This window comes from Mastomys coucha, unplaced genomic scaffold, assembly GCF_008632895.1.
Source record: "Mastomys coucha isolate ucsf_1 unplaced genomic scaffold, UCSF_Mcou_1 pScaffold18, whole genome shotgun sequence".
In the NCBI taxonomy this organism is placed as follows: Eukaryota; Metazoa; Chordata; class Mammalia; order Rodentia; family Muridae; genus Mastomys; species Mastomys coucha.
The window spans coordinates 109,148,151-109,161,819 of NW_022196900.1; the positions used below are offsets into that span (position 1 = coordinate 109,148,151).

General features: G+C 51.1%; 1 protein-coding gene across 4 annotated transcripts in view; it reads right to left on the reverse strand.

Moving 5' to 3' along the window:
• Window positions 1–13,305, reverse strand: part of H6pd (hexose-6-phosphate dehydrogenase/glucose 1-dehydrogenase) — a 28,210-nt gene extending 14,905 nt beyond the window's left edge. The window contains exons 1-4 of one of the 4 annotated variants that reach the window (XM_031379527.1): window positions 13,033–13,305; window positions 5,658–5,791; window positions 1,494–2,130; window positions 1,265–1,382 (exon numbers count right to left, since the gene is read on the reverse strand). In XM_031379527.1, the coding sequence (XP_031235387.1) occupies window positions 1,265–1,382; window positions 1,494–2,111 (736 nt within the window). In that variant the 5' untranslated portion in view covers window positions 2,112–2,130; window positions 5,658–5,791; window positions 13,033–13,305. Of the gene's footprint in view, window positions 1–1,264; window positions 1,383–1,493; window positions 2,131–5,657; window positions 5,792–7,352; window positions 7,516–10,812; window positions 10,933–13,032 lie in introns of those variants that run through there. The other 3 variants (XM_031379529.1, XM_031379528.1, XM_031379526.1) reach the window with 3 other exon arrangements.
• Window positions 13,306–13,669: the final 364 nt, after the last annotated feature.

The following is a 13,669-nucleotide window of genomic DNA, read 5'->3' on the forward strand; positions in this document are numbered from 1 at the left end:
CCAGCTCCAGTGTTCCCTTCTGACCTCCCAGGGTACTAGGTGTACCTGGTACACATATACTTTCAGGCAAAATACTAATATACATAAAACAATGAAATAAATCTAAAAAATAGTTTCAATTGTAATAACAGGACCAGAAACATGGCCTGGTGAGTAAATGTGTTGCCACCAAGCCTGATGATCTGAGTTTGACAGCCAGGAGCCACATAGTAGGAAAGAGCTAACTCCAAAGATTGTCCTCTGACCTCCACAAGATCGTATGACACATGTGCAGGAGTGCGTGTGCATGCGCATGCGCGCGCGCGCGCGCGCGCGCACACACACACACACACACACACACACACACACAAACTTATAAACATTTTGAACTAACATTGTAGAATGCCAGAGCTCAAAGGAACCTTATCTGTCATCACATGAAAAACGTACTCCTGCCCTCCTGCCAGAGATGGAAAAGTGACACACTGAAGATACTAAGCTAGAGGCAGAGACGAACCCAGTACTCTGCCTCCTGACCCTGGACGGATACCGTTTGTACAGTGCTTCGTAAGATTGCACCTGTTAGCACCTATAATCACATGTGAGAGATAGGAAAGCCAGCACAGGCCAGGACACAGCTTCACAGAGAGCAAGGGACGTCTGTGGCTTCGGAAGGGTGTGGCTGGTGAAGGCCTCCCAGAGAACGGGCAAGGGTGCTAGAGATCATTTGAGAGATAGGAGGGCATAGGAGAGCTGCCATGCCCCAGGTAGCGACATCACCCACATAAGCACAAAGCCCCCCAGCTGCAATGGTCGCCATTACACTAGAGTCCAGTGCTAGGGGAGTAGAGGCAGCAGGATCAGAAGTTCAAGGTCATCCCTGCCTATGTAGTGATTTTGAGTCCAGCTTGGGCTATATGAGAATCTATCTCAAAAATACATACACACACACACACACACACTAAAACAGGCCTGGGTAACCTCCAGCACTACTTATCAGCTGTTTCAAATGTCTCCATCAGGTGCATGTCACTGAACCAAGTTCCCCCTTTGGCATCAATGACAACTTGGGCTTTGCCACTAGGCACCCTGCAGGTTGGCCCAGTAAAAAGTGCAGCACACAGTAGGGAGACCTGGAAGGAGGTCACATACTAACAGAAACCCTCCCTCCAAGCTGAGCTGGCTGTGGTGCAAAGGCCTGGCTGGCACGCCAGACTACAGGGTCTGGAGTGCCACCAAACACCAGGCGGGCAGGGCTAAGGAGTGCCAGAACGCTCTCACGCACCTTCCGCATCTATGGTCTCCTTCAAGATGATCTCCACCCGCTCCACATGGTACCTGTTCCAGAGGCCATCCAAGGCCTTACGGTTCTGATCTCGGAAGGGCAGGATCTGAGCCACCGCCTGTCAGGGAGGAAGACTGGTCATCCCAGGTTCTTTTAGGTAAAGGAAGAGCAGATCCATGATATACCACCTAGCCCAGCCATGCCAGGCCCCAGGCTGCATGTAGCTCACCTGCTTGCCGAGGTAATGATCTACACGGTACATCTCCTCTTCCTGGAAAAAGCTTCCAAGTTCTGAAGCCAGCTGCTGGGCTGAGAGGTGGTCATGTCCAAAGGGTTTTTCAAAAACAACCCGTAGCCAGGCGCCTGGGTGTGGTCGGCAGCTGCTGTTGATGTTACGGGCAATGTCTGCATAGGCAAAGGGAGGCACGGAGAAGTAGAAGATCCTGCCTGCCTCCCAGAGCCCATCCTGCTGGACTTGGGTCTCCATGTCCTTGTTGAGGGTCTGATAGTCCTCCACTGTCTTCAGTTGGCGGTACTGGCTCAGCTGTAGAAACTGACCCTTGAGTTCATCACAGAGACTGGGTACCAAGTCCTTGGGGCAGGAGAGGGATTCCAAAGCCTTGTCCATGAGCTTCTGGCCTTGCTGGGGGGCTGTCAGGGCAGCCCCGTGGAAGCTGAAAGTGTGGCCCTTCCCAGCCTCATCCAGATATAACTGAAACAGTCCCTGCCACAGGTACTTTTTCGCTAGGTCCCCAGTTGCTCCCAGCAGGATTATGGAAACATGTCCCTTGAATTCTTGCGCCTGAAGGCAGCCCAGAAGGGCCAAGCACATTGCTGGAACGAGCATCTTCCAAATGCCTGTGTACCTGGGAAGAGCAGACAAGGAACAAGGAAGGATCAGGCATGGTTCAGGGGGTTATGATGTGGAAGGAACACAGCTAGGACATCAAACATTTCCTGCCTGGCAAGAAACGGTCACTCGTTCCTCAGGGAAATGTTATAATCCCACGGCATTCCCCTCCCTCCGGAACAGTCTGTCTTCCGTGCCAAAAGTATGTAGGGAGCTTGCTCTGCAAACAGAAATTGTGCCCGGGAAAGTCCTCAGCCACTGAGTGGGACCAGTGCATTCTGCCACTCTGAGCATAGGAGAATGGCACGAATCACCAGGGAGGTCCATGGTGATGAGAGGAGTCCCAGCTAGTCCCAGCCCTGAGCACAGGCTGATTGGACAGCAGAAGAACTCTAGCCCAGCAACAGTAGCAGGCACCCTTCCAGCCCATGGCCAGAGCGTGAGAGGACGTGACCATCTTCTTTCACCCATCACTCGGCTTTTGCCCATGTCTGCTGGACATCATGCAAAAGTCACAACTAATGGCTCTAGGACAGTACCTACGACCAAATTGTGGGGGTCAGCAAGATGGTTCAGTATGAAAGCACAGCTGTCCCAACCCAATGATCTGAGTACTGCTGGAATGCCTGGGACCCTGCAGTCTGTCCTCTGACCTCCTCCATATATATGTGCATGCACATGCGCACACATACATACACAGAGGAATATAACAGGAAAACAATAGACTTTGAGGCTGGGATGTGGCTCAGCAGGAAACTGGTCGGTGTGCACAAGGGTACTGGGACCCACTCCCAACACAGTAAGAAAAAAAAGCCACGTGGCACACAATAGTAATCCTAGCACTTGGAAGGCTAAAGTAGAAGGATGGGCACAAGTTCAAGGCCAGTCTAGCTACAGAGTGAATTTAAGGCCCGTAAGGATTACATAGCAAAGCCTTGTCTCAGAAAACAAACAACAGGGTCTGGAGAGATGGCTCAGTAGTTAGATCACTGGCTGCTCTTGCAGAGGATCCAAGTTCTGGCTCCATCACCCACATGGTGGCTCACTGCCAGCTGTAACTTCGGTTCCAGTGGATCTGATGGCCTCTTCTGCCCTCCAAGGGAAAAATACATACATGCAAAAAATTCATAAATAAATCCTTTTAAAACAAGAAACAAGTTCAGTGTGGCAGGGCATGCCTTTGATCCCAACATTTCAGAGGCAGAGGCAGGGGCAGGTAGATCTCTGAGTGTGAGCCCAGTCTGGTCTACAGAGCAGGAGTTCCAGGGCAGCCAGACAGAAACACTATCTGAAACATCCCTCCACAAAAACAACAACAACAAGCAAAAGACTGCATAGCCGTGTGCCTGAGTGTGAATCCCAGATCAGTTCCTTAACCCGACAATTACTTAGCCTGGCTATACCCCCGGTTTTCTATAAAATGGGTGCCATCATGGTACCTCCATTCCAGGCTTGTTACAAGGATAAAATAACATCACGTTTGGATGATGCTTAGAGCAGTACCTGCTGCCTTTTAAACTGTTTACAGAGCAGCTGATAGCAGGACATAAAGATGAGATTTCTATGTGCCAGTCACAAAACCAAACACTCTGTCTCATCTCTCCAGAAGACCCACCCAAGCCAGCTTAACTATAATCCCCTTCACACGGTCTGACATGCTGTGGGATGAAGCTACCACAGTGACAGAGTGGCAAGCTGGGCCCTTGCTGTTGCCTTACTGGCCTTCCTTAGTCAAGCATGCCAGGCAAGAGGCCTGCGTGGAGTGACAGGAGCACCTGAGTATTTACTATGTCGCCTTATGAAGTCACAGGGCCAAGTGCTGGGTTTCTGTCACCGCAGCCCTCCAGTCTCCACTGAGCCTGAGCTTTGGGAAAAGACAGAAGGAAGCGAGGAGGGGAGGAGCCACAGCAGGGGAGGAGCCACAGCAGGGGAGGAGCCACAGCTACAGGAAGTATCCGCTAAATGGGGTTCAGTCTGGAGGTGGAAAGGTGAAGGGGGCAACGACAGAACCTGGTAAGCACCCTTTGTGGACCAGACAGCATGGACGAGTAAATGTGGCCAAACAGATGGGAAACGGGGCCAGAGAGATCAGCGCACAGACAGAAGGCCCCACAGAGCTGGCCAGTCTATCAGCACTCTACAGTTGGGATTCACTTTGCCTCTATTGATTATTGTTATGATTGTATGAGATCTTATTCTGTTGGGATTGCAAGTGTGAGCCGTGTACCTGCTTTTACCTGGTCCTAGTCTTCCTTCCTCATCTCTCTTGGGGACCCCTCCTCAAGATGGTACCAAGTAAGACAAAAGTCCAATAATAGTGTCTGTGTTAGGTCCACAAGATGGATGGTCCATCCTCCAAAGGACCTGAGAGGGCCCAGCCTTCCTCACCTGCAGTCCCCGCATCCCCAAACACACAGACGGGGGCGGAGGGGGGCACAAGGCATTGCGCTTTCCTCTGCTTCCCAGTTCCCGTCCTTGGCACCTGAGTCTTTCTTTCTCAGCTGGCAGCAGCCTCTGCCCCGGGGAAGGAGAAGCTACAAGGTCAGTGCGGGAGAAACCCGAAGCCCAGAGAAGCCTGGAGAAGGAGGTGGCGCCAGCTGGCAAGCAGCGTTCTGAACTCCTGATCCTGTCCTGGGAGCCAGGGCTCGGGATGTGCTGGTACAGGGGGAAGCTGGAGAGCCCTGTCAGGTGGGGGGCCCAAGGCCACCTCTGTGAGGACAAGGAGGATGGGTGGCACCCGGCCCACACTGCTTTCTGGCCCTCTATTTCACACTGTTTCCCTCAGACAGCGCATGTGTTCGGGACCTAGTGCCCAAGTAAACCAGCCTTCTTCCTTACATTCCCAGAACTCCTGGAGTAGGCAGCGCTGGGGATTTCAACAGAGGTGTACAGTGTGACTACTAAACACCTGCATGACTTCTCTTTCCGAAATTGACATGGGTGGCATACACATTACTTGTTTTTAGGATGCCTTCTTCTGGTGTGTCTGAAGACAACTACAGTGTACTTACATATAATAATAAATAAATCTTTTTTTAAAAAAGTGAAGGCTAGACAAATGTTAGCTAATTAGATTACTTAGACAATCCAGCACCTGGGAGGTGACGTCAGAAATCCAAGCCAGCCTACAAGACAAGCAGTTTGAAAATCTGTCTTGGGAAGAAAAAAAAAAGGCCCTGTGGGCAGGGCAGGAAGAAAGGAAAATGAAGGAAGCAAGCAAGGAAGAAAATTAAATATAAAGAGACTCCCTGCCTTAGGGCGGCACAGTGACATTGCTATGAGGAAACAAGGGCCATTCCCCATACCTCCGGGCTACAGAGCCAACCCTGCCCTGGAGCACCCTGCAGAACAAAGTCTGTCACCAACTTCACAAGCCCCCTCAGCCTCCCAGGATGTGGACGCTGAGACCTGAGGGCTCCACTCTGGCTCTCCTCCTCACAGACTGTACCCCCTCTTCGCAGAGGCTGCAGTCTGAGCGGTTTTACTCCCTCTCCCTCTGGGCTCTACACTGACTGAGAGGAAGGGGCCATGAAATAAACCTACCAACTCGGCACACACGACGGACGTTGGCCAAGAAGCAGGAAACCAAATGCCCACTTAGGAATTTCTTCTCTCTTGCTTTCTTCTTTGTCTAATTAAGCGATCAGTCGGGAAGCCATGCCTACCAGGCTGAGAGGCTGGAAGAGAGAGAGGACAGAGACATCAACACGGACAGGGGAAATGTCACTCTTACCCTCATTCTAAACAACCACGCAGCCTTGAACAAGGCATTTAACCTGCCAAGGCCTCGGCTTCCTCGCCTGGGTAATGGACTAAGTGTACCCGGGTTGTCTTTTGGCCCTTGGTCCCACACATTTCAAGGGAGGTTCCCCCACCCTACTATCAAGGATCTGCCACCACCTATCTGTATAAGCATGGAGGTGCTAGAGGGGACACAGATCACAGTAGTGGAGTCACAGGGCCAAGAAATATAGAGACAAATCTACACCCTGGTCTCCAAAATGAGACCAGGACAGACAACTACAACAATAACACAAGAGTGTGGAAGACAGTTAGCTTCATATATAACAAATTTTATTCATACCAATAGCTGGAACAGGACATGGTAACTCAAGCCTACAGTCTCAGCCTTTAGGAGTCAGGAGGAGTGTGAGTTCAAGGTTAGCCTGGGCTACACAGCAACCCCAAAAGAAAGAAAATCAGGAAGAGGAGGGGGTAGGGTGGAGGCTGGAGAGATGACTCAGCAGTTGAGAGCATGCATTCCTCTTGCAGAGGACCCAGTCCCGGCACCCACATGGTGGCTCCAAACCACAATAACTCCAGTTCCAGGGGATCCTACACTAAGCATGCACACGGTGCACATATAGACATGCCAACACAGGAGATAAAATACAGGAGGTGGAGTCAGTAAGCAGGAAGGCAGGCAGGCTTCCTCTGGGCTACAACGCATAACTCTGACAGGTTCAGGTTAGAATTAGGACTGAGCGTGTACACACACACAAGGATCTTAGTCCAATACCCTTGGCTCTCCAACTCCACCTAAGGTCATCCTGGGAGAGACCTGCCCATTAGACAGAGGCCCTGCTAACATTCCAGAAGGAGAAAGACTGATTTGGCCAGCCAGGGTGAGCAGGGTCACAGTCCAACTCCATACTCCTTTCTCCCTCACAGGAAAGGGGGATATGGCCAGCCACCCCAAAGCTGTCCCTGCCCAGCCCAGCAGCACCGAGAGGCAGGGCTGGTGCTGGCTAGTTACAACCTCTATGTCCACCAGACATGGGTGGGAGGATGAACTGAGAGAGAAGATCAGGGGCCATTACCTACACCCCCTTCCCTCTCCTAACCCCCTCAGATATCATTGACCAAAGCTGCTTCCCATGGGTGGGGCTAGAAGAGGGGTGCCTCTAATCACAGCCCCAAACTCTGGACTTTTAAAAGGAATTTGGGGGCTGGAGGGATGGCTCTATGGTTAAGAGCACAGGGTGCTCTTCCAGAGGACCTGGGATTCAATTCCCAGCAACCTCATGGTAGTTCACAACTGTCTGTAATTCCAGGTCCAGGGGATCCAACACCCTCACACAGACACATATGCAGGCAAAACACCAATGTACATAAAATAAATACTAATTTTGAAAAGATTGGGAAAGAAACAAGAATTCAGATGAAAGAACATTTAGAAAATCATCCTTATCATCCACGAGTCCCCTCCAGTTCCGGGACTCCCGGTGCAAAACTTACCAGTGCAGGCAAAGAAGACAAGGTCATGTCAGTCACCTGTGACCTGCATGTGCCCCTCTCGAGGCCCATCTGGGGACCAGAGCTTGCAGAGGAAGCTCTCCTCTAAGTCCACAGAGCCCTTTCTCTGACCTCCTCTGAAGATAACTGGAAGTGCCGAGGAGCACGCAAAGCCCTTTTGTACCTTTTTGCAATGTTTGATTGCAAAATTTCCGGGTGTTTTCCCAGCCGGTTGTTAAACACAGCCATTACTAAAGCGAAATTACATAAATGAACAACCAACCAAATTCCATTAAAAACAAAGGTCAATTTACACTCAAAACTTATTGCTTCCCGATCTCGGGATCACTTTTTGCTGTCATCTATGCCCTTGATCACTGCTGATTAGGGGGACATCTAGAACACAGATATTGGCCAAGATCATAAATCAAGTTCCCCAGCCCCAACCCCGACCTCCTGCATAGCAGCCGTTCAGCACTGGCCAGCCAGTTGTTATCTGTGTGGCCAAGCTGGAATTTCCAGTCTGTGCTTTTCCACCTCACCTCCAGAGCGGTCAATCAACTCACACTCTGATCCTCTGATCGCATTACCTGAGTGCTCACTGGGCTTAACCACATCTAAATGCACCTGGTTTACTAACCCCCAAATTATTCCCTCCTTGCCCTCCCCTTCTCCCCTTCCCTTCAGGTTGGTGCTTCTTTGTTTTTGAGACAAGGCATCTCTATGTAGCCCAGGCTGGCCTCAGGCCTGGTATGGTCCAGCCTTGTCCTTCTGGCACTGGGATTTCAGGCATGTACCACATCTCTTAACTTGCTTCAAATGCAGTCTCCACAAGTCCCAGTAAACACAACATATTCAAATCATAAACCTTAGAGGTGCCTGGTCTATTGGCAGATACCGTTGTCCACCTTCAAATCCTATTTGGGAGTGGCTCAGATGTCTGCCACCAAGCCTGATGACCTGAGTTCACTACACAGGAACTGCAGGGTGGAAGGAAAGACCCAGCTCCAAAGCTGGTCCTCTGAGCTCCAAATGTATACACACACACGTACACACAAACACAACAAAGGCTGTACAGGTTTGAAGTAGAGTGTCTCTGGCCTTTGTCTATCCGCCCTTCTGTCTGGATTACTACAGAACAACCTTCCTCCCTTCTATAGCTTCCTTTGGCTCCTGCAGAGTGGAGTCTAGCACAGGGGCCAGCGTGACCCTCAGTGTTGGTAGGAAAGGTCTACACAGGCTAGCTTCTCACCATCATTTCTTTGACCGCCTATACTATTCTGCCCATCCACCTGCCTGGGGCCTTTGTTCTGGCTCTTCTCTCTGTCTGAGCTACTCCCCTGCAGGTACTCACATGGCACATTACCTCACCAGCTTCAACAAGACAGCTTGCTCAGTCTGGCTTTCTCAGACCACTCCACAAAATACTAAAACTTCCACCTCCACCCCATTCTTCCTCCCTATTCTATTTCTCTCTGTGGTCCTCCCTTCCTTCCTTTTTCCCTCTTTCCTTCCTTCTTCCATCCCTCCTTTCCTTCCCTCCTTCCTTCCTTCCAGGTCTCATGTAGCCCAGGCTGTCCTCAAACTTGCTATGTAGCTGAGGATGACCTTCAATGTCCTTGAACCTATTATATGCATGTGGAAGTTTTGTATGACTGTGTGCTACATGCATGCCTGGTGCCTGCAGGGGCCAGAAGAGGGCTTCAGATTCCTTGGAATGGGCGTTACAGACAGTGTTGCCATGTGAGTGCTGGCAATCAAACTCAGGTCCTCTGCAAGAGCAGCCAGGAGGTACTCTTAGCGGCTGAGCCATCTCTCCAGACTCATAAGCTTCTGCTCTTCCCCTCTGTCTCCTGAGCGCTAGGATGGCAGGCACGGGGCACATGTTTAGTTTCATGTGGTGCTGGATGTTATGCGTGGTAGGCAAGTACTTCATCAAGTGAGCTGCAGCCCCAGCCCTGTGTCTCTAACACTTCCTGAGACACTGTATGATAATTACATTTAGCTTGCTTACTGCCTACCACACACTCCTCCCAAGAAGTCAAGATCTACCTAGGGGGAGAGTACATTCACTTCCCTGCAGTATCTCCCACATCCAAAAACATACATGGCCAGGCACTCAGCAAGCCTCCCAGCGATATTTGCTAATGACGAGATAAATCCCGTTTGCATGGGATCACCATAACCTCGGGTACAAGATACCCAGGGCTGAATGGTACCATGGAAACAATAGGCTGTAGCTGTCACTCGGAGCACTGTGACCCTGTAACCCACCAGCAGCTGCTTCTTGCTTATGACAACGCTATTAGTATTGTGAGCTATTTATGGCACATACACCATATGCCAAATGCTAGGCTTAGAGGATGACAAGCAACGGACCCTCTGTCCTTGCTGCACTTCTGTGAGATATGCACTATCACAACCTGTTTGTCTAGCAGTGAACACAGAAAGGTAAACTACCTGGCTGAAGGTCAGACAACTCGAGAGGTGACAGAACGCGAATGGAAGCAGTTTGTTTGTAGAACTAACCTCTAATGGCTCTATAAAAGGTGTGGCTAAAGGCTGGGGAGATGGCTTAGCCGCTAAGAACATGTGCTATTCTTGCAGAGGACCCCGGTTCAGTTCCCAGCACCCACAATAATCTGTAACTCCAGTGCCAGGGGATTCAGCACCCTCTTTTGGCTTTTGCAGGCACTGTACACATGTGGTGCTCATAAATACATAGAAACAAAAACTCATACATATACATAAAAATAAATAAACCTTAAAGAAAAAAAAAGACAAGAAAGAATGTGTGGCTAGATCCCCATGACAGTGTGGGCAGGCAGCAGCCTGGTGTGGACATTACTGGTTTTCCGCCGGTGGTTGCTCACATAGACCAGCTGGTTGAACACTGCTCTGAGCCCCATGTCCACTAGCACTTCACTTGACCTCCTTCTGGTATCAGGAGGACATTTTGTCAATTCCCTAGTGAAACCCGAAAGGCCCCGTGGGCTAAGACATCAAGTATACAATCTGGGAGCAGTTCTGTGCCTCTTGGCAGTGAGGTGACCTCCCACAGTCTTTAGCCTCTTTGTTTCTCAACCTCAGAACAGAAAAGCAAGCCCATTACGAGAACACATGAAGATAATCCACATAAGGCACTCGGGCACCATGCTTAGTAAGCTGCAGGCTCTCAAGAAATGCTAGCTTCTACCACTGTTCATTGGCACCCTGAACTTACTTCCTACAATGCTTGGAAACCAACGAACCACCTTGCTACAGAAAAACGACAGGTATGGATCATGAGAGCTCAGCTGTTCCATCTGATCATAGGGAAGAGTGAAGAGGTACGGGGCTGGGGTGGCCCCTTCTTAGCCCTTGAGAAATCTAACATCTGGCCAGAAGAATAAAGAATATTAAAAGGGGGGAGGGGGTTGCCGGTCTGAAGAGGCTGAGGTAGAACTGAGAGCTTGAGACCCACCTGAGGTAGAAAACAAGACCTCGTCTCACAAAACAAAGCGCAGCTGGACAGATGACTCAGCAGTTCAGGGTGCCTGCTGCGATTGCAGAGGATCCGAGTTCGATTCCCAGCATGTACATGGCCGCTCACAACCATCTGTAACTCCGGTCCTCGCCTGGCCTCCAAGGGTTCCAGGCACACATGAGGTACAAAGATATAAACAGAGATAAAGCACACAACCGCACACATACAATAAATAGATAAAATTAAAAAACAAACAAACAGGGAGTGGGGGAGGAGCACTAGACAGTTTGCTCAGCAGTTAACAGCACTTGCTGTTCTTCTGGACCTGACTCAGTCCCCAGCACTAACATGGCAGCTTACTGTAACTCAAGCTCTGTGAGATCCAACTCCTCTTCTGTTCTCTACAGGCATATGAATGTACACACCTGCACACCCGCACACACACACACACACACACACACACACACACGAGTCGGAAGAGCTGGCTTAGTGGTTAAGAGCATATGTTGCTCTCCCAGAGGACCTGGGTTTGAGTCTCCACATCCACGTGGCGGCTCACAGCCAGCCATGACTCTGGTTCCAGGAGATCCCACACTCTTCTTAGCCTTAGTGAACATTGCGCACACATGGCACACTTACTTACATACATGCAGGCAAAATACTCATACACATAAAAAAATTAAATATTTTAAAATAATAAATCTTTCTTGGTGGTTTTTTGAGACGGTTTTTCTGTGTAGCCCTGGCTGTCTTGGTACTCACCCTGTAGACCAGGCTGGCCTCGAACTCAGAAATCCACCTGCCTCTGCCTCCCAAGTGCTGGGATTAAAGGCGTGCGCCACCACTGCCCGGCCAATCAATTGTTTTAAAAGAAATATAAGCTGGACTTTGGCTTAAAGATTTGGTGTTTACCTAGCCTGTTCGCTGTCCTAAGTCCAAAAAGTACAAAGAATAAAGAGTAAGGCTGTAATTGTGTAGCCAGAAATCCATGGCTTAATTCTATGTTGTTTTCCCTAGCTGTCAAATGGGAATAAACAACCTTATTTTAATGGCTGGCCAGAAGAAACCAGATCAGGGAACAAAAAATACTGTGAGGACATGGTGTGACTGGCTGATTTGCAACCCAGCACAGCTGCTCCGCGCAGATCCGAAGGACTGGACCGTAGACGGCTAATGCAATCTTTGTAATTCTCCTTTATGGCTTGGTTTTGTCTTGAGACAAGAGTGTGCCTAGAAGGCCAAGGCCTTAGGCTCCCCACTCTTCAGCCTCTGTCTCAGAAATGCTGGGATAATGGGTGGGCTCTGCCAGTCCATTCTTTCTCCATTAAACGGTCCCTGAGCTACCCAAGAGCCAACAGCAATTTGTTGTTTTTGTTAGTCCTGTATATTAAATTAATTGTTTATTTGTTAAATACATAATTCTTAAAAATGAGCAGTACTCAAGCCAAACACGGGGCGTTATTTAAGGTAGGGTCTCACTGTGTGACTAGAACTCTCAACGTAGAAGAGCCTGGCTTCAGCCTCACAGAGATCTTCCTGCCTCTGCCCTCCGCCCTCCCGGTGCTGGGATTAAAGGTATGCACCACTCTGCCCCTCTTAAACAGGCGCTTTTCTGTGATGTGCTCCCAAAATAAAGATTAGCCTCATCAACTCAAAGATTCAGTCAGCAGTGCATCACTTCAGATGTCCTAGTTTTCCAACCCTGTAACCTTTCGGGGGCCACGGTGGAGGGGGTGGGCCGGCTACTGTGCTAGCCGTATGGAAGGAATTTCAGTTCCTATTTCTGGTTAAATATTTAAGGCTAGGAGAGCCGACTCTCAGAGGTCCCATGCCTCTGGAAAAGAATATGCTGGGTCAGTATGTGGGAAATGCTCATGTGACAGCAACTGCCAAAGCTTAAGCACTGGGAAGCACTGGCGGCACGTTCCAGGAAGCCCAGGGACAAGGGCACGCTGGGACCCCAGGGCTGCCCGGGAAGGGCCCTGGCCGCCTCCTACTGGCCCGCCACCTAACTGCACCGCGTCCCGAGGCCATGCAGGGGTGGGGTAGGGTGACGACGCCTTTATTCCGCGGAAGGAGTGGCCTACGGGTGGAGGATCGGTGACTCGGGCGAGCACCGTGGGACCCGAGCCACCTGGTTCGGTGGCCGGCTGGTTGGAGTGTCCTCGGATGCAAGAAATGCGCAGCCCAGAGCAAGCGGGGTGGGGTGCAGCTTACTTCATCTCGCTCGTCCGGGAAGTGGCCGGGGCTGCCTAGCGCGACAGGCAGCGGGGGCGCGAGGGGAACCTGCGATCCCCCGGCCCGCGCCTCGTCCTCGGCAGGTGCGCGCCTCACGCGGGGCCGCGCCTCGCTGCTCCGAGAGCGCCGGGCACGCGGCGAGAGCCCAGGGCGCGGGGCCAAGTTCAGCCGGGGATGCCGCAGAGTCGGACTGCGCAGCGTCAGAGCCCGGCGGGCAGGCCTCAGGCCACCGCGGCCCCGCGTCGCGCTCGCCCGGCGCCAGGAGCGCGCGCAGAGGAGGCGGGGCCTCGGACGTGGGCACGCCCCCAGCTCGCGGGCGCAGGGGGAGGAGGCGGAGCCTCCGAGTGCTTCCCTGTAGCCTGCTGCTGCTCTCCGACTCTTGCCTAACTTGCATCTCCACGTCGGTTGTATCCCGGGTGGCAGGGCTTCCCCGAGGGCGTGGAGACGTGCGTGTACCCCTAAAGATGCTAAGGGTAGAGAAAGTGGTTGGCTGTGTGGTTGAGGACCTTCAGAGGTTGAGCAGTGTCTCTGGTTTGTCGTCTGGAACCTGGAACAGGTTCCCTGCCTTCCTTCTCCAGACCTCGCGCTCTCTCTCTTTTTTTTTTTTTTTAATTTT